Source organism: Pteropus vampyrus, unplaced genomic scaffold (assembly GCF_000151845.1).
Source record: "Pteropus vampyrus isolate Shadow unplaced genomic scaffold, Pvam_2.0 Scaffold78, whole genome shotgun sequence".
NCBI classification, from domain to species: Eukaryota; Metazoa; Chordata; class Mammalia; order Chiroptera; family Pteropodidae; genus Pteropus; species Pteropus vampyrus.
Window position 1 is genome coordinate 3,936,294 of NW_011888859.1, and position 18,499 is coordinate 3,954,792.

The window sequence follows — 18,499 nt, forward strand, 5'->3', positions numbered from 1 at the left end:
GCTCAGTTAATCTCCAAACCCTGTTGATTTGCCCTTCGTAATACCTATTCCATCTGTCCCTTCTGTGCTTGTCACTCTGCCACTCGGAGGTTGTTAAATTCAATTTAACAATTGGCTATTTCTAAAACAGCCTCCTCTTAATTCCTTACCAACAGAATGCACCGGTTATTATTTTTTTTTGCCTGGAATTTGAGCGCCTGAAGAATTTCCAACGTGCCACGGCAAAAAATTTAAGAACACGTCTATTTTAATTTGCTTGTACCTAGAGAAAAAGTATATCTTATAACACACTTTTGGAAGGGGCAGAGACAGGATGGGGCAAAGTTGTACTGTCACAAACTCAAACAGAGCCCAGTCTTGCAACTCCCAAATGACCGGAGGTTCCTAGGTGGACACCCAGGACCAATCCACTCCAGCAGAAAGAGAGCAAGCATGCGCCTAGAAAGCAAAAGACAAAGACTCTGCCCGAACATCACCAAATAGATCATTAGTCAAAAATCCCACTCGGATAAGGAAAATGTATGTTTGCAAGACATAATTAACACTATTTAATTCATTAAGATGTTTCAAGCCTAGTTCTCAAGAAACCTCTATTTCAAATTATCCCAGAGGAATAAATATTTAAGGCCGACAGCAAATAGGACCTTAAAAATTCAGCTAGCTACTGAATTTTAAACAAAGTCTTACTCATGCAGAGGCACAGAGTCAAATGACAGTGATGTCCTAAAGTGTGTGTGTGTAGGTGTGTGTGTTGGGGGTGGGGTGGGCGCTCACTCGCTGGCAGGAGCACATTCACTTGTAAATTTAGTGATTAATGCAAATCTGCTCATCTCAAACACACTTTCCTCAAAGTAAATATCAATAGGGGCTGCTACAGAAGTGCTGATTAGAATATACATTTCGTAACCTAGTATTCACTGTTGGCTTCCATATTTGAGGGGTTAAAAAAAGATTTAAAATTTAATAGTGATCATTCGATATTCTCAACACTGAAATACTACCATAGTGCAATATTTTGATACACATTATTTTTGGTAAATTCAACGTAATACAATACACTGCGGAACACCTGCCACAACAGACGATCATCTTGATCTTTGGTGAATAAACATACGTGCACACAATTTCTAAGAACGACTTAAGAAAAAGAAATCTCTGGGTAAACCATGTATTCATGATGATTATTTTCTGTAAAAGCTCACATACTTTACACGATAAAATGTCGAATGCAAACAACAAGGAATTTTTTTGTTGTTGTTTAATTCTGGAAAGCTCAAAGCATAGAATTAGAACCAATTAGGAGCTCAACAAGACAATACGTCCAATCGATAATATCCACTCGATGTCACTAAGATGACAAATGTCACTGTTAGTAACATGTTTTTTTCTTGGATTTCCAAACTTGGGATTGTCTTTCATTAATAACCCGCTTTTCCTATCTTCCCTTTTCTGTTCCTCGGCAAGATAACAGTAGGTTCATTCATTGCTACACTTTGAATAGCTCTATCTAATCTGGTTTTATTTTCTTCTTTCCTTTCCAAGAACATAAAAATAATTCTTTCGTGCTACCAGATGACTATATAGTTCATCATTGAAATGGCTCCTCTTTGCTCTAAGTAGACGACTTAGATAATATCGATCATCCTCAGAGCCTTATCGATACCTGATTTTCATCCCAGCCAGTAAGAAATATATGATAACTCAGAAGGTGCGTTTTCCCTTGCTCACTCATGCGTGTTTCCAGCGAGAGTAAGAGATCAGCAAACCACTCAAAAGCACTGGGATCTCGGCAAATCCAGTAGAAATACACCTGTCGGGAGAAGACGAGAAAAGGGACTTGTTCCTCTTTCACAATGCGCTGATAATCGCAGAGTACTTTATCTCCATTAAATTATTTGAGCCCAAATGGGCGCTTCTGCAAAATAACATGCTTCTCTCTGCCAGTGAACAGTCACACTGTGATTTCTTTTGAAAAAAATTCACATTGAGTTTGAAAAAGCCCAGATTGAATTCAGAGTCGGGAGCCTGTTGGCTGTTGCCAGCTTCTCTGGATGAGGATCAATTCGCCACATTCCTGGCTGTGCTTCTTCTGAACGAGGTTAATAACCACAGCTAGCTGTGCCTTTCACTGCCCCCAAAGGGGAATATACACTTTTAGACCAGCCCCTTCATCTTTACTTATGACCTAAGCTGGGGATTTGAGCTCTCTTCTCCAGGGACCCCAAAGGCTTGCGCGCTAATCCACTCCAGCAGCAAGGCATCGGGAGGGTAGGGATTATGGTAATTACAGAATCAAGCCACACAGGCCAGAAGTTTCCCCTCAGCCAGACATATCAGTGTCCAAGAAAAGCTGGTGGGTGGTGACTATGGTTGTGTGTCAACCGCTGTAATAAAAATTATGCCTAGGAACATTTTTAAATAAACTCTGTGCTTAGCAAGTGGCTCGAACACACTTTCCTGTGTGACAAGAAGTAGTTTGGGTTTGTTAAAATAAAGACTTAGTTTTTGTGCTTTTAGATAATTGTCTCCAGAAGGAAACACAGGAAATAGAGCTATTAATTCTCCTGATTTTTCTCACTTTCCTATCCACTGCTGCCTACTGCTGTTTCCTGCACCCCCCCCACCCCTCCCCAAAGAGACAAGTCTCTACAGCTTAACAAGATCTACCAGGGAGCTGGTCATGACGTCCACCAGGAATTATCTCTTCCAATAGTCAGTGTTCTCCCCCGCCCCTCACCTCCCGACCACCACCAGCCAGCCTGCAAGCTCACCATCATATAATGAAAGTTACAGATGAGAGTTAATTAACAGATGAAACTCATGAGGAAAAAAAAAAATCACAGAATGTATTTCAAGGCGAACCATCTTGCTTTTCCTTTCCAGGTTTGTGTGGGAATTTAAAATATTGTCAGGTAGAGCAGAAGCTAGTGATGATAATACCTTTTCTCTTAGGAATTAAGGCTTATATATCTGTTGGACAGCTGCTACTTAGAAGGGCATTTTGAATATTAATCCCAGGACAAATGATAACCTGTTAATCCCTCCAAAATTGTGCCTATCTCTTTCCAGTTGTGAAATTGAGCCAAGGGCTCCCTGTAGGTGAACGTCCCATGAACCCCCACAAATATAGTGATTGTGTTCATCCACTCACTTGCTGACTCGACAAATAATTATTAAATGCTTACTCTATGTCAGGCCTGTTCTTCGCTCAGGAACTATAAGAGTGAACAAAAAAGAAAAAAATTTCACCGTCCTTATGCAGTTTGCGTTTTAGACGGAGAAGAAAAACAATAAACTAAGAAGTAAAATACAGAATATGTCAATGGGTGATAACATACTATGGAAAAACACAAAGCAGGCTGGAAAAGCGTTGCAATCATTAAGTCAGGTGGTCAAGGAAAGGGGACATTTAAGCGAAGACATGGACAAGGCCAGGGAGTCAAATGGCGAGGTGAGGAGCTCCACAGATGAAGGGGACAAGGAGTAAAGGGGTCCTGGCTGGAGCCAAATGAGAGAGGGAGAACGGGAAGAGATGAGGTCCCCCAAAGGCGGGGGACGTAGACGTGGGCTTTGGGGCTATAATGACTTTGACTCTGAGTGAGATGGGAAGGGACTGTAGGGTTTCAGTGCTGAGCAGGGGAGTGGCAAGATCTGAGGCAGGACCATGAGGGAAAGGTCACACTGGCTGCTGCAGGAAAACAGCCCCGTGCCTGTGTGTGTGTGTGTGTGAGTGTGTGTGTGTGTGCGCGCGCGCACGCGTGCGTGCAGGATAAGTGTGGGAGATTGGAGGACGGAGGACTATTTTGCATCCTATGTTGGTGACGAATATGCTGCTTCTTACTTTTCATGTTGTGGAGTGCCACATCTAACTGAGCCTTTGAAAACGTCGGCCCTCCCTTTACCTCGCTTTGTTCCCGTGGAAATAAAAAACCTATGGAATTAAACGCCGTTCTCACCCACGCACCTCCCGCTCCGCCCTCTGGAGGTTGTTGGAGCCAAGAACATTAATGGTGGCTTCTGGTATAGAACAAACATTACTGACTTATTTTCTATTATTTCCACTTTTTTAAGAAACATGGTAAAAGTGCATTCATATCGGAATAATAAACCAAAACATTTGCTTTTTAAAAAACCCGTCAGTCTGCGACCATGCCACCCTGAACAAGCCCGATCCCGTCTGATCTCGGAAGCTAAGCAGGGTCGGGCCTGGTTAGTCCTTGGATGGGAGACCACGTAGGAAGACTGGGTGCTGTAGGTGTAAAAACAAAAAAACAAAACAACAACAACAAAAACTTGTCAGTTTCGAATCCAGTCCCAACCATCCTTACTTGAAAAACACTCCCATCTTAGTTTCCTCCACACACTGACCCCTGTCCTTTCAAATAGAGATCATTTCTGTCCTTACTTTCTTGTGGCTTCGTTGTGGGTCAGTGTTCTTAGGGTTTCCCAAGCCTTTTATACCTTTTGCTTCCTTGTAACAGCTTTGTGAGTGTTTCCTTTTGTAATTGACTCAGAGATGACACCAGGCAGCTTCGGTGCAAGAGCCAATGCAGGAAACGGAGGCTCAGCTCGAGAGGTACTCCAGGCAGGAATAAGAGAAAAGAGACTTTGAACTGAGGAAAAAGGTATTTACTTTTACTCCCTTTCATCTTTCTAATGATGAGGGACACTGGCTGTGAGGGGACAGAAGGGGGCCCACCCCTGCATTTCGGCCAGTAACATAGACCTGGTCAGTGGTAGAAAAAATACCCCAAACGATAGGCTACGTCTCCGTGATCTGTGCTTCTGAACATGCATCTTTCCTTAGTCTCTCCAAATAAAACAACCTTAAAATCCATTATGTATGTAAAGCATGGCTTTCGGGATTCTGTGGCTCACCTTAAGGGCCAAAAATCGGTAAGGTTACTTTTAAAAGTTTTGTCAAACAGAGAGTCATCCTGAGAAAAATGACGAAAGTTCTCAGCTTTCATTGCAATGAAGTTATTTCTTTTACGGGATGTATCCCCCACATTCTTGTAGCTATGATGGCTCCCCAGATGTTTTAGGTCTCCCCTCTGGGACTGTGTAATGGGGTAGGAAGTTCTATGTGCTTGTGGCCTGTCACAGGCCTTCGCTGTCACACCATTCTCCATCACGAACCTCCAGCCCAAACTCGGCCAAGTCCAAGTCTGGTCTCAGAGGGCCCAAGGGTGGGGTGATGCCCACCTCCTGCCTGCCCCCCGGGGCTGTGTCCTCAGCGAGCTCTGCCTCTCCCGGCGCTCCCCACAGCCCCGGCTGCTCTCTGAAAATCCCGTAGCCTGCAAGCGAGCCAGGTCGAAGCGATCTGGGGCCACTAGAATAATGGACCTGTGCTTCTTTTTGACAAACCATCCCAGCAAATGAAATAAGAAAAGCTACTAACTGATTTTACTACCAATCCACAGACCCTCCTATCAGAGGTTCCTGTGCCATAGCCTGGAGAGGCATCCATGAACACAACCTATATTTCTTTAGACCCCAAATCAATTTCTTAAGGATGGAAATGGGGACAAAATTACTTATTTATCTATTTATTTTTGGCCAAGAACCCATCCAAAGAAGGGAATGGTACATGGGGACTTATGTTTAGGGTGCAGTGTGGCATAATAATTAAACGTTGTGAGTCTTTGAGTCATGTAACCTGTCCTAGACCCCTGGCTTCACCATCTATGAGCTGTGTAACTAGGGGCAGTTTATTTAACTTGAATCTAGATTATCGCATATGTAAAACGGCAACACACACACACACACACACACACACACACACACACACACACACACACAGAATAACAACCTACAAGATTACTGTGGAGATGAAAGCATGAGGCTCATGGAAGCATCCAGCACGATGCCTGACAGACCCATTAAGCGCTCAGAGCTCACAGCTGCTTGTACTTGGAGGTCTGCGTTCCCACTGGTCACTCCCAAATTAGAGAGATGGTGGTCACTGAGAGGAGGTGAAACCAAACTTTATCTCCAGCACCATGCTGAGAACCTCGGCATCGATCACAAAGACGTAGTCCTGAAAGCAGAGTCTCCTTCACCAGCAAAATGCACCCCAGGCTCCAAGCGTGCTAAACCTAGATAGAGATGTCTTACAGGGTGCCAGAGTCTACCGTGATCTTGACCAACACCTCCACCCACAACGGGGTTACACTGTGACCCTGCCTTCTCCCGGGCAGCACCTTCTGTTCCATACCATTATGGATGGAATGTTTACATCCTCCTCCCCCCAGATTTACATGTTCAAACCCAAGATAACGGCATTTGGAGGTAGGGACTTTAAGAGGTAGTTAGATTTAGATGAGGTCATGAGGGCGGGACCTCCGATAAAGGGATTAGTGCCCTTCTAAGAAGAGGAAGACATCAGAGTTCTCTCTCTCTTTTTTCTCTGTCATGTGAAGACCCACAGGAAGATGGCCATCTGCAAGCCAGGAAGAGAGTTCTCACCAGAACCTGACCATGCTCGTGCCCTGATCTTGGACTTCCAGCCTCCAACGCTGTGAGAAATAAGTGCTTGTTGTTTAAGTCAGCCAGTCGATGGCATTTTTATTATAGCAGCCTGAGTTGGCTGAGACATCCACACTGTACACAGTAGCAGAACGGACATAGCTCTAAACCAACAGGATGATGGAGACTTTCCATCGAGTGAATTATCTCCGTTTTCCAAAAAGATAACTTTTCTCCCTGAAAAGATAAAGACTATGACTGATAATTAGAAAACATAACACCTCCTCAATAAATGGTAGCTATTACCGTCCTGGCTTTTATTTTGTTGTTTTCGTGAAGGTCATCCTGGATGAATACAACGGCAAATAAATTTTGAAGCAACTATTTCTTCTCATTGATAAGCTTCCTTGCTGTGGCTTCCACATCCCGTTTTAAAGAAATATAATCATAACATTGTTTTTTCTAATTAACCATTACAAAACTGAAACGGGACTTTGTCAATCAGTTTTAATCCTTCAGACTTTTTCTTAAAGCCATAATCTTTCACCATAACTATTTCATGGCTGTGCCGCTATTTGGTTGGACAAACAAAATGTTCATTAATAACGGAATGATTACATTAATTGTGGGACATCAATACTACAAAATACTCTGAAGGCACTAGATGAAAGGAGTCAGTCGGTAGATATCGACACTGAACGTGCTCTAAAGGACTTTATAAAGAAAACAAAAACAAAACAAAATGCATGCTTCTCTCCCTCTTTCCCTCCCCTCAAGCTCTCCCTCTTTCCCTCCCCACACTTATTTATGTAAAAATAAAATAACACCCTGCATATGAGTGTAGGTGAGAGTGTGTATGCGAACGCATGGAAAAAGAATGAGATAACATGCTCTCAACCGCTTAATGGTGAGCCCCCTGGAGAAGAAAGTGGTGGTCGTGGTTAGTCTGAGGGAGGAGACTAATGAAGGGACATTTGGGGCTGAGTATTTTATTTGAACCTTTTACAAAGACACTGTCATCTTGCATGGCTTGTGCGGTTAATAAACCAAGATATTAAAAATATTAATATTAATACTGGCCACTTCCCCACAGGGCAATGGGGAGGCCTGGTGGGGGACGGATGCCTTTTGAAACCATCTGGTGAAAGATGAGAAGCACATGTGTCTTTCGAAAAGGCAAACGTGGCCTCATGCTCCCCAGTTCAATTTATGACAACGATCTCGGTGGTTAGGAGAGATGATCAATTCCAGGTGTAGCCACAGCTCCAGTGTGAGGGAGAGTGAAAGTAAATAATTTCTCAAACTAAATAGATTATATTAAATGCATTTTTCACTCATTAGGAAAGAGAGCAGGCCCTCTTTTGTTTCATTAATATATTTAAGTAGAGTATGGATTTTTGCCTTTCTTGGCCTCTTTGCCTTGTTCCCACTGGCCCACGCTGTCTTTTTATTTGAATTATCTGTTTATTATATTAGGTTAAGAACCCAAAGGCCATTTTGCATGGGACACACTATAAATACCCATTATCACAGTTATATATTATTGAGCTGATGAAGGAAGACAATTTATGAAGAAATTATATTATCTCAGTTTTTCTATAATCTATTTTATTATAGTCTGAAGATTACATATGCGCTTAAGAAAATGAACCCAATCTTCCAGCTGGCAGGCCTCTCAGTTCTGTCTCCACGGCGGTGATATTGGGGAGAACTATAAAGTGGGAGCCAGTATATTTATGTCAGCAATCTTCCAATTCTCTCCCCACTCGTACACACCTATTTCATTCATCATTTTGACAGTTTGCACAAGCAAACTGTCCTAATTTTTTTCAAGCTCTTTTCACAAATTGAGTGTGATGTAGAATTAATTATACCCGTTAGGCAGGGGGTGGAGGACGCCCATCGCTGTGGGGCGTTTATACCGCTCGGCACTCGGCTTTCTCCACACCGCATCACAGAGACTTCTGCACCACTCACACCCGCTTCCCTGGTCCCAAAGGAGCGCTGCGTTCTGATCTGCACTCCACTAAGTGAAATTTGGCTCTTCCTCCCGTGTTGAAAATATCCCTCTGATACATTACAACTTTTCCCCATTTTCTTCCCAGCAAGCCGTCATTACACTTCTTGTTATTTTGCCTTCTCGAGAAGTCTCCTCCTAACCACTTCTCTCCCTTCCTTTCCACTTCCTCCCGACCCTCTTTAAAAATAAAAGATTGTTAGAAAGAAATTTTAAAACACCAGCTTCAAATAGAAAGCGCTATGCGTGACCCCGAAGAAGCGGTGGGGGTCCTACTGGCTATTCTGCATTTTGCTTAGAAGTATTCCAGAATCACGGAAGGGTCAAAGAGACATGGTTTGCAGTGGCAACAACAGAGAAAACTTGGGTGCTTTTTTTTTTTTTATTGTAGACTTGTCATATGAGGCTAAAAATGTATGTCTTTGTGCCAACTGGTGTTTTCCACGGGGAGAAAATCCACTGTAGTTAACCATTTAGGCTTAACGTTCCAGCTCCGAACCCCTAGGCTGTTTTTCCCTCTTTCCTTGTTACAGAAGAGAACATTCTGAAAACTATAGCCTGGATGTATAATTGTGAAGACAGTGTTAGATAAATATATACTGCTTTGCTCAGCTGCACTTAAAAATTATATAGATGCTGACAGTTTCGTGGAAGAAGTAGTATTTATATCTCAAAAGCATGTGGGTGGCGCTGACAAATATTAGTTACATAAGCCTAATGATAGCTGTATTCCAACAAACACAGAGTTGCTTTAAAACAGAGAAACTTCTTAAACTTTTTCTCATGCATGCAGACTCTAAGGGAGTGGATCTTAAGCGTAATTTCTAGCCGAAACTTTCAATACCGTGACATCTCATTTGTTTTTCATAAAGGAGCTTTGACATAGAAATCAGAACCGCATGCTCTTATCCTGACTCAGGATTTTTAGCCAGCTGGGTGACTTTGGACAAATCATTTCTCATCCTAAGTACAGATGCTGACTTTTCTTGCCATGTGCAACGCTAAGAGGTTAAGACCCCTCAAGTTATTTTGTAATTCTATGCTTTTAGCTTTTTTTTTTTAAATCTCATGTACCATTTTCATTTTCAGCTGAATATTGACCCAATATTATCCTAAATATTTATGTTATAAAAAACACTGTTTTTTCTTTCCAATTGTATGGATTCTGTGTTTTGGAATAGATAACAGTGTCCCTATTTTGTAGTTTTGTGGTAACTGCTTAACCCTCTCAATGAAACAGCCTTGAGAAACCCCAGAAACGGAGCTCAGGAATAACAATGGAATAGTGAAGAAGCGGTATTAAGACTTTCGTGGGTTCCTATATGGACTTTAAGATTTTGTGGGTCTTAGGAGAATTTTTCCTCTCTATTTGTAGTAAAAAACGGGATGTATTATTTTAATTGTAACGTTACTGAACAAATAGCCTTTTGGGTCAAATTAAAAAAATGAATTAACCTTAGTAACCTAGAATCTTACAGAGAATTACACAGAAGCTATTTTTTTCATTCTTTTGGGCATATAGACATTTATTTACTCGCTGATTTAGTCCAAATTTGCAGTGTGTGTGTGTGTGTCGCATTATGAAGATGTCCAAAGCGGCCATGCTCAGGGAGCTCAGAGACTGCTCGGGGAAATAAGATATTTTGTGAACATGCATGGGGCGCGGAGGTGTTGAGAGGAGGATGAAATATTGTAGGTCTGGTCTGAGGAGAGGGATGGGCTTTTCCTGTCAGTGTGAGAGGGCCTGGCACGCAGTAGGTGCCAAATAAATATTCATTGAACGAATAAGTGAATGACATACAGTCCATCATCATCAGGTCACAGGAAACGTCGCGTTTAGTGTAATGGAAACCACGAAGCAATGAGCCACCTCGCTAAGTGGGTTTTCTTGGAAGATGGCAAGAGAAAAGGAAAAGCTTAGGAGCACTGAGAAATCATCAGCCATAACAAGGCATTACCGTGGGGTCTAAAGATACAAATCGGTTGCCGTTTTGCTTGCTTTGTGCCATTGACCAAATGTTTCTGTCACTTCAGAATTCACACGTTGGAGCCTAATCTCCAAGATGATGGTACTTGGTGGTGGGGTCTTTGGGAGGTGATTGGGTCACGCAGGTGGAACTCTCAAGAATGGGATCGGTGCCCCTATGGAAAAGACTTCTTGAGCTATCTATTTTTCCTCATTGAGCTACCAACTGCATGCCGATAAATGTGACTCTTGCTGATTAAACAGAGAGAGACTCTAAGGAGCTACCTTGTACCCTTAGGCTGTGGATGATGAGAAGTTCTAGCTAGAAGATGGATATATATAGACCAGGTAGCAGGCTCTCATCAGACACCAGTTCAGCCAGCACACTGATCCCAGACTTCCAGCATCTGGGACTGGAGAAATAAATTTCTGCTATTTATAAGCCACCCAGTCTATGGCACTTTGGGATGGCAGCCCAAACAGGCTATGACACGTTGTTAAACTTATTGTGGTACAGAAGAAAGGAGATGGGCTTTAGCACAAGAAGAATCTGGATTCAAACTCGCATTCTTAACATTTACTCGCTCTCTGTGCTTCAGGTTCCTACTGGGTGTGGACTCCTATTTCTCCATCGTGTGGATCATGAAACCTAGCTCTGAGAGGCGAACTGATTCACTCAAGGTGATGTTTCTAGTGAGAGCGAAGCCAGGCTGAGGTGGATTCTCTGACCAGCGATCCCACAGTAGAATGGCAGGCGTCACGTCTACCGTGGGTCACGTCATGGCAAGAGCCAGAGGGGCCTGAATTAGAATCCTAATTCTGCCTTTTATCACCCAAGAATTTTCAGGAAAGTCACTTTAGTCTTTCTAAGCTTCAGGTTTCTCATCTGGAAAACAGGTCTTGTATTATCTACTTTGTAAAACTATTAGAAAGATGACAATATTCAAATGGGAAAATGTATGCCAAGCACCGGTCACTTGGAAACTCGTGAAATGATAGCAAACTTTACTCGTACTCCTTAGTTGGGGAGCCCGACTTTGGAGACGTCCTGGTCTGGCATCATTGCCAGTGCCTCACTGAGTGCTGCCCCTCAATAAACATTACATGAAGAGAGCCTCTGTGGCTAAAGAAGCTGGGGAGGGGTGAATGAAGCAAACCGAAGGAGGTTCGTTCCTACAGAACTTATTTAATATGCTAATGGATGATGGGACTCTTCTAGGGTTGGATTTGCAGTAGCGTTTCTGAAGTTCATTTGACGACAGAATTCTCTTCAGTGGACAATACCATATGACTGACGTTCCATAGAACACACACTGAGACACGGCGATCTGATCAAGCATCTATCTTTAATAGGCGAGGAAACTGCAGCTAAAGTGTCAACCAGAGGAAAAGTGGCAGAATCGGGACCAGAACCAGGCTTGTCTGACATCCTGGGTCCTCCCGAGTCAACACCATTCTGTGTCAGCAAGGCTCCCTTTCTCCTGTGCTCTAGGGTCTGCTGCTGGTCCTAGGAGGGTTGAAGTAGGGCCCAGAGCCCCTGAATAGGACAAAGGAAGGAAGGCAACTATGGAGGATCTATCAGAGAACATACCAGAAATGACAAAAGGGAGATTTGGAGCTGGATGGCAAACAACACCAAGTAAGCATGCCGATGAGTCCCAGTTATGGTATTTTTACTTCTCATTAAGACCCTGAGTCCATGAGTTAAAGATATCGAATTTTACACCTGCCACCAGAGTATCAAGCTAAAGAGACTAAGGAAAAGGCCTTGTGTTAATATTACTAACTGCAGCCCAGTCACATAGTCATTTGCAGCCTTGTCCATATTTTACCGACATGAGCAATTACTTGTCCTGTAATGGCAATGAAGCAATAAAATTTATGTCTTGTCATCTTTAACAAGATTAGACATAACCCTTCTCATAAATGTAATACCGAATGGAGATTTTTAAGAACATAAGTATAGTTAAGGATCCTTGAGTTTATCCCTCATAGTTAATTAAAATCCTCCCCAAGAATTGGCAGATGATAGATAGAAGGATGTTGAGCCTTTTAATCCGTGGAAGGGCGAGCTAATGATTTTTTTCCATACCTTGTTCAGCTTCGGCTGGGTTTGTGACTCACAACATTTGTACCATATAGATTTCAGAAGAGCGGCGAAGGGGGTGACCCCGATTCCTGCAGCGATGCACATGCTCACTGGATAGTGAAACACATCTGTCAGCGTGGCTCCAAATGGCCCGTCCACTGCCAGCCTGTAACGACAAAGCCCAGTCTGCATGGCGTCCGAACCACTGCTTTTGGAAGCAAAACCATCCTAAACCAGTGCTTTTTAGGGGATGTGTTTGCAAATGTGTGCAGGGAGGTCATCTCTGTGCTGGAGAAAACCTCATTTGGAGAGTGTGGACTCTGCGTAAGGCTATAGGGGCCGCCTCATGGGGAGACAACCAAGCAGTCTGGCCCAGGTGCCATTCACGGAAGGGCAAGGCCTGACTTCTCTAGCTTGAGCTCACGCCTCTTCCATGGGGCACCCTCTTCTTACAGTTTTTAGAAGATTGTTGTGGCTCCAGATAGAAGAGGCCGTTTCTTTCCTTTTTTTAAATAGCTGCCGTCAGAGAAATGAAGCAGAAGCATCAGGTGGTTTAGAAGGCTTATCTGTTCTTTTTCTGGTGTACTCTCTCCTGTATTTATTTATTCAGTCCCACCCTTTGGTACTGTATATTTATATAATTTTAGCCTAAAAGAAGCCATTTGTTTGGAATAAACAAAAAATTTTGAGATAACTTGTCAGCTACGTGCAATTTCTACAACTTGTCATTTTCGCTTATGCAAACTCAAAATCTGCCAGGGGTGGCGCTAATGTTTTATCTTTGCTTAGCAATTTTATTTTTATAAGGAAAAAAAAAAAACCACATTCGGTGAATAAACGTGATTGTCTTTAACATGATCCCGAATGGATAATACTTCATTTCTCATAACCAGTCTCCACACTGGCTATTCTTTCATTTCCTAAAACACACAGCACCCCATTCTGCCACCGGGCCTTTGCACATGACAATCTCAGTAATCACTTGGGAACCCTGCCCCAACGTCTTCCCTATTCCCTTACTCGGTTAATAGTTTCCTTTGCATCAGGTTGTAGCCCAATCATCATTGCCCTGGGAAGCCTTCGTGGACCCTCAGACTAGGTTAAATCCCCCTTTATATAATTTACAGCATCACGTACCTCTCCTCTGGAGTCTTCCCCACAGTTATAATTTTGCACTTGTTTTGGAGTGTGTGTGTGTGTGTGTGTGATTTGCTTTGTGTCTGTCTTTGCTCACCACTGTATCCCAGTGCCTCCCATGCTCCGAGGCACAGAGTTGATCAAGAACAGTTTGTTGAATAAATTGTAAAGGGAACATTTAAAATATTTCAGTCAGCAGAATGTATTAAAAAACCTCAACTATTCCAAAAGCACACATTTACATATGAACAAAGATATGCTAATTAAAAGGGTTCTAAGTTATTCATCACCATTCCCTAAGGGGCGTCTGTTGCAGGCACCCCAGGTTGGCCCATTTGGGCTCACGATGTGTCATGAAAGTTCAATTGGGTGGATTTAAAAATATTCCATATGCCAGGCCTCCTAATAATTCAAATGAACTCTCCTCAAGTTAATCTTAATTAATAGGGCTTTATTACATATTGATATATGGAAATGGAAGAATAAAAATAAAAGGTTATTAACCAGAAAGGGTTAGTATCTCAGCCCACTGCAGATTATTTTATAATTAGATAAGGGGAATTGAGAGAGAAAAAAATGAAACTGTCCGTGGATTAAAATGGCTTATTGTTAATTGTTTTTATAATTAGTCATATTTGGGATTTATTTGACACTGATGTGGAAAGATAACTCGAGGAAGAATTGTGTCATTTAAGCCACAGAAATACATAATAAACAAATTTCTGCATAATTAGAATGCAGAGTCTAAGCTGGAAGTGGCAAGAGAAAATATTTAGTCCAACTTCCCTGCTAATCTGGTCACCCTTCTTTCTACATCCCAGGTTGCTGGCGTTTTTGGATGTTAACTTGCATTTAGGGACAGCTGTAAGTAGTAGAGATTTTCTCGCTTCTCACTGAATTCTGACCATCACCTGCCCAGCGTCCACGTCACGCTGTTTCTGGTAAAGTTTTCTAAAAGAGCTCACGTCCTCTCCCTTTTCCTGGGCTCAGAGGAAAGTGTTTCCTTCCTCTTACCCAGGTTCATTTCTCCTCCAGGATCCTCAGTCACCATGGCACCTCCCCGATGCCTGAACTGGATTACGTTTTTTTTCTGGATCCAAAGCAGTGAACACGTATTGTGCTCTCCCCAGTGGGTTTGGTTTAATTCAAAAGTAAAACAATGTTGAGACATAAAATCATCCAAGGAAGTCCAATAAAATTCTGATTCTTCATGTGTTGAAGATTTAAACAAATTCTAGGGTTTCTTTCTTTCTTTCTTTTTTTTTTTTTGGTTTTACTGCTAATGTGTGCTGGCACATATATAAAGACAGAGGTCAAATGAATCGAATAAGTGAATAAATATTTATTCATTTGATAAATATTTATCGAGTGCCAGCTGAGAGCTAGGGCCCATTCTAGGCACTGAGGACACCAAGACGGACCAAACAGTCCCTTTACTCATGGAACTTCCATTCTAGTGTAGACCGATAGATGGTAAACAAAGAAACAAGCAGGTGTTTCGTGTGTCAGGTGGTGAGAAGTACCATGAAGAAGACTAAAGCAGGGCCCAGGGCCATGTGACCCCCCTCGGGAGTTGTTGTTTCAGATGAGGCGGGAAGGAAAGGCTTTACTAGAAGGAGATGCTTGAGCCGAGACCTGGGGGATGGAGGGGAGCAGTCAAGCAGAGATCTGAGGGGGAGCTTCCCAGGTGGAGGGAACAGCAGTGGCAAAAGCACTGAGGAGAGTGTGCTCGGTGTGGCAGAATGCATACGCGCATGCGGGATTGACTGAATGAAGGACACCACTAGCTGTTCTGACTCTCGGATCCTTTTGTCATTTTATGAGCTTCATTCTGTAAGTGTTCAGCTCTTTCTCCAGGGTGTGGGGCCTGCCAGATGCACTCTGACCATGAAATATCTTTCTTATAAAGACCAAACTTTACAAATATAAAGACCTCAGACTAACAACGAAAAGTTCACAGGACTGTCTTACTCATCGCCGGCTGTATGTAATCAGCCAAGCGACATTTTGGAACTGGGGGAGCAAAATTCTCCTTTTCTCTGACTCACTCATCGTCCGCCTTTGTTGAACATTCTTTTTTATTTTTATTCATTTTTTTACTTCTTTTTTTTTTTTTTAAGAAATATGCTTGCTTCCACTGGAAAGTTACTAAATTACGGTTAACCCTTGGACACCGTGGAGATTAGGGGCACTGGACCTGCGCAGTTGAAAAAATCCAGAATTTTTTGCTCTCTCAAAACTTAATGACGATAATTTTTATATGGATTCCCAGATTTAAAACATGGACTCAAACTGACCACTGAGAATAAAGATATTGCTCAATGCGGTAGCAGGTGGATGCACTAAAATGCTGTACTTTAGAAAATATTCTGACTTATTCAGAGAATAGGAATGGGATCCAACCTTGGCCGGCTCCGGGACTCCTCGGGGGCCTGTCCGTCGGCGCCAAAGGCCTCACACAAAGCCCGCGTCCAGTCTCCCGCCGCCCGGACGTGCACGCTGAAGAAGTCCTCCTCGGGCGCGGAGGTCAGGGTGAACGGGTGCCACTGCAGCGAGGAGATGGCCGGGCACTGGATCAGGATGTACTGACCTGGCGCCATGGCGAAGCTGCGCTTCTTCATGTGAAGCTCTAGGACCCCGGACGGGTGGCTGATCACCTAGATCGGGGCAAGGGACTGGTTGGTCTTTTTGCTCAGATCGAGGAATAAGAAAATAGCCTTCGTTCCAGCAAAGGTTTTTATTTTTTATTTTTTTTTCAATCAGTTTTTCGAGGTATAATTTACACGTACCATTCGTTTCGAGCCATCACTTTCATGCCCGGATTGACAATTCTAGCATGAATGAAGTTGATCTCCTTTACTGTGATATCTGAAATTTGGGTAGCTACCTCTAGGTGCAATGGCTTTATGTCTCAAATGGCCAAATTTCCTTTTCCGCAGTTAAGCAGACCCAAGGGAACATAAGCTAGACTATCACGCATTGCACCTAATTATGCCTAAAATTATTAAAATAGTCACAGTTTTATAATTTTCAATTTTAAATGATATGCATCTTTTCTCAATCTTTTGTAAATTAACTCTGGTTAATTTCTTCATTTTAAATGGAAAACAACCTTCAAACTCACTGTGGCGATGTGTTTGTTTTATTTTTAGTCAAGTCTCGTCCAGTCTCCCGCCTATTCTCTGAGTTTTAGATACACGAAGCACCATGCAAAAGCTCTTATCACGTTTATAAGAAATTTATAACCTGCTACTTAACAGAGGGAAAGAATTAATTTCCCTTCTTAGATTTCCATCTTGTTTTCTGAAAAGTCTCTCCAGGCCCCCATGTCTTTTTTTTTTTTTTTTTTGGTGGCAAGAGGGATAAGGAGGGATAAGGGAACATCATCCAGTGTCAAGATTCCGTGACAGTTTATTCCATACAAAAGAGAATTTCACCACATTTTAATTCATTAGTTCTGTTTCTTCTCTCCCTACCGATATTCTTCCGGATTCTGCTGTTAAATTGTCTCCCTAGTAACAGCTCTAGCAGATTTCTCGAACTTATACTGTCTAGCTTTTGATACAGCCTCATCGCCTTTGGTGCTTAACTTAAAAACAGCAACATAGAAAAAGCTTAAAACAGAAATATGAAGCAATTCTATGCATCCGCTTTCATGAAGATAGTTAAAGAGAAAGTATTCTGTTACTATCCTATGAACAAATCAGTATAGATTTGGTTAGTAGAGAATTTCTTCTCACATTCAAAAAACTGGAGAGGGGTGAGTATTGGGTACTTTTCCAGTTTCTTAGACATGTCTTCTGGGTTTATCAGCTCATATCTTCCTCCAGCATGAGATGAATATTGGAGAGCTGTGAGGAGGGTTATCCAGATTGAAAAGATGCCACCACAGGCACTGATTTGCTAGGGTGGAACTCCTGGTATGTCCTTCATCTCTATTTTGAACCCCACAGTACCCCCCTCTCGCTCTGAACCTGAGGGTGACTGTTTCCCCATCTTCTGTTCAGTAATTCTGGGGAGATGCGTGTATGGGCTGGAAAAGGCATGCATATTATTTGCGTGTTTGCAGAATCCGTGTCTTTATGTGGCGAAGGAAGCGATTATGCCCTAAGTTGCTATGACTGATGTAAAGCATACTTGATCCCCCTGCCTGTTTTCCCCTGGAGAGAAACTGAAATAGAGAGAAATACAGATGACTCGCGTGCTGCACCATAATCTTTATCAGAATTCTGTGGACTGGTCTGGAGCCCCAATCCCTGCCTTCAGTAAAATTAGTCACACTAAAAGATGCTCAGGATGCAAGCAATTATTAGAACAGAAGATAAGCCTCTAAATTACAGACAGATCTGCAATAAAAATGGCAAATTAAAAACTTGGGCTAATAAAAAATTTTCACCTACACTCAGGCTTTTATTCCGATATAAAACTACATGCATACCTTGGTAATGACGACTTCTTGTTGAAATCGCCAGAACCTAATCACCCTTTCACATGCATACAAGACCACAGGGCCTAAAACCCATTTCCAAGCCTGCAAAGAGAGAGGAAGAGAAAACAAAAACAGAATCTAAATATTTTCAGTCTGAACCAAATCAACATATAACATGATGGGGTTTAGACATTTCTCTTTAATTCTGGGCCACTTATCCACAACAAAGATGTCTCCTTGTATTAAATGCTATAACATGTAATTATTTCTTGATGTCTACGAGCTTATTTAAGAGATTAAACTCTTCCGTATTGGTTTTTATGCTGACTTGATCAATGATGCCTTTATGTAATTAGAAATAATTGAATTTGCAAAGAAATAAGAAAGCAGATT

The 18,499-nt window shown here is 42.3% G+C and overlaps 1 protein-coding gene and 1 pseudogene across 1 annotated transcript in view; one reads left to right on the forward strand and one right to left on the reverse strand.

Moving 5' to 3' along the window:
- The window catches only part of NOX3 (NADPH oxidase 3), a 54,638-nt gene that overhangs the window by 13,078 nt on the left and 23,061 nt on the right, over window positions 1–18,499 (reverse strand). Inside the window, exons 9-11 of the mRNA XM_011362729.2 lie at window positions 16,081–16,334; window positions 12,544–12,706; window positions 1,664–1,810 (exon numbers count right to left, since the gene is read on the reverse strand). Coding sequence (XP_011361031.1) covers window positions 1,664–1,810; window positions 12,544–12,706; window positions 16,081–16,334 — 564 coding nt within the window. The remainder of the gene's footprint in view (window positions 1–1,663; window positions 1,811–12,543; window positions 12,707–16,080; window positions 16,335–18,499) is intronic.
- Window positions 4,140–4,258, forward strand: LOC111741465 (annotated as a pseudogene).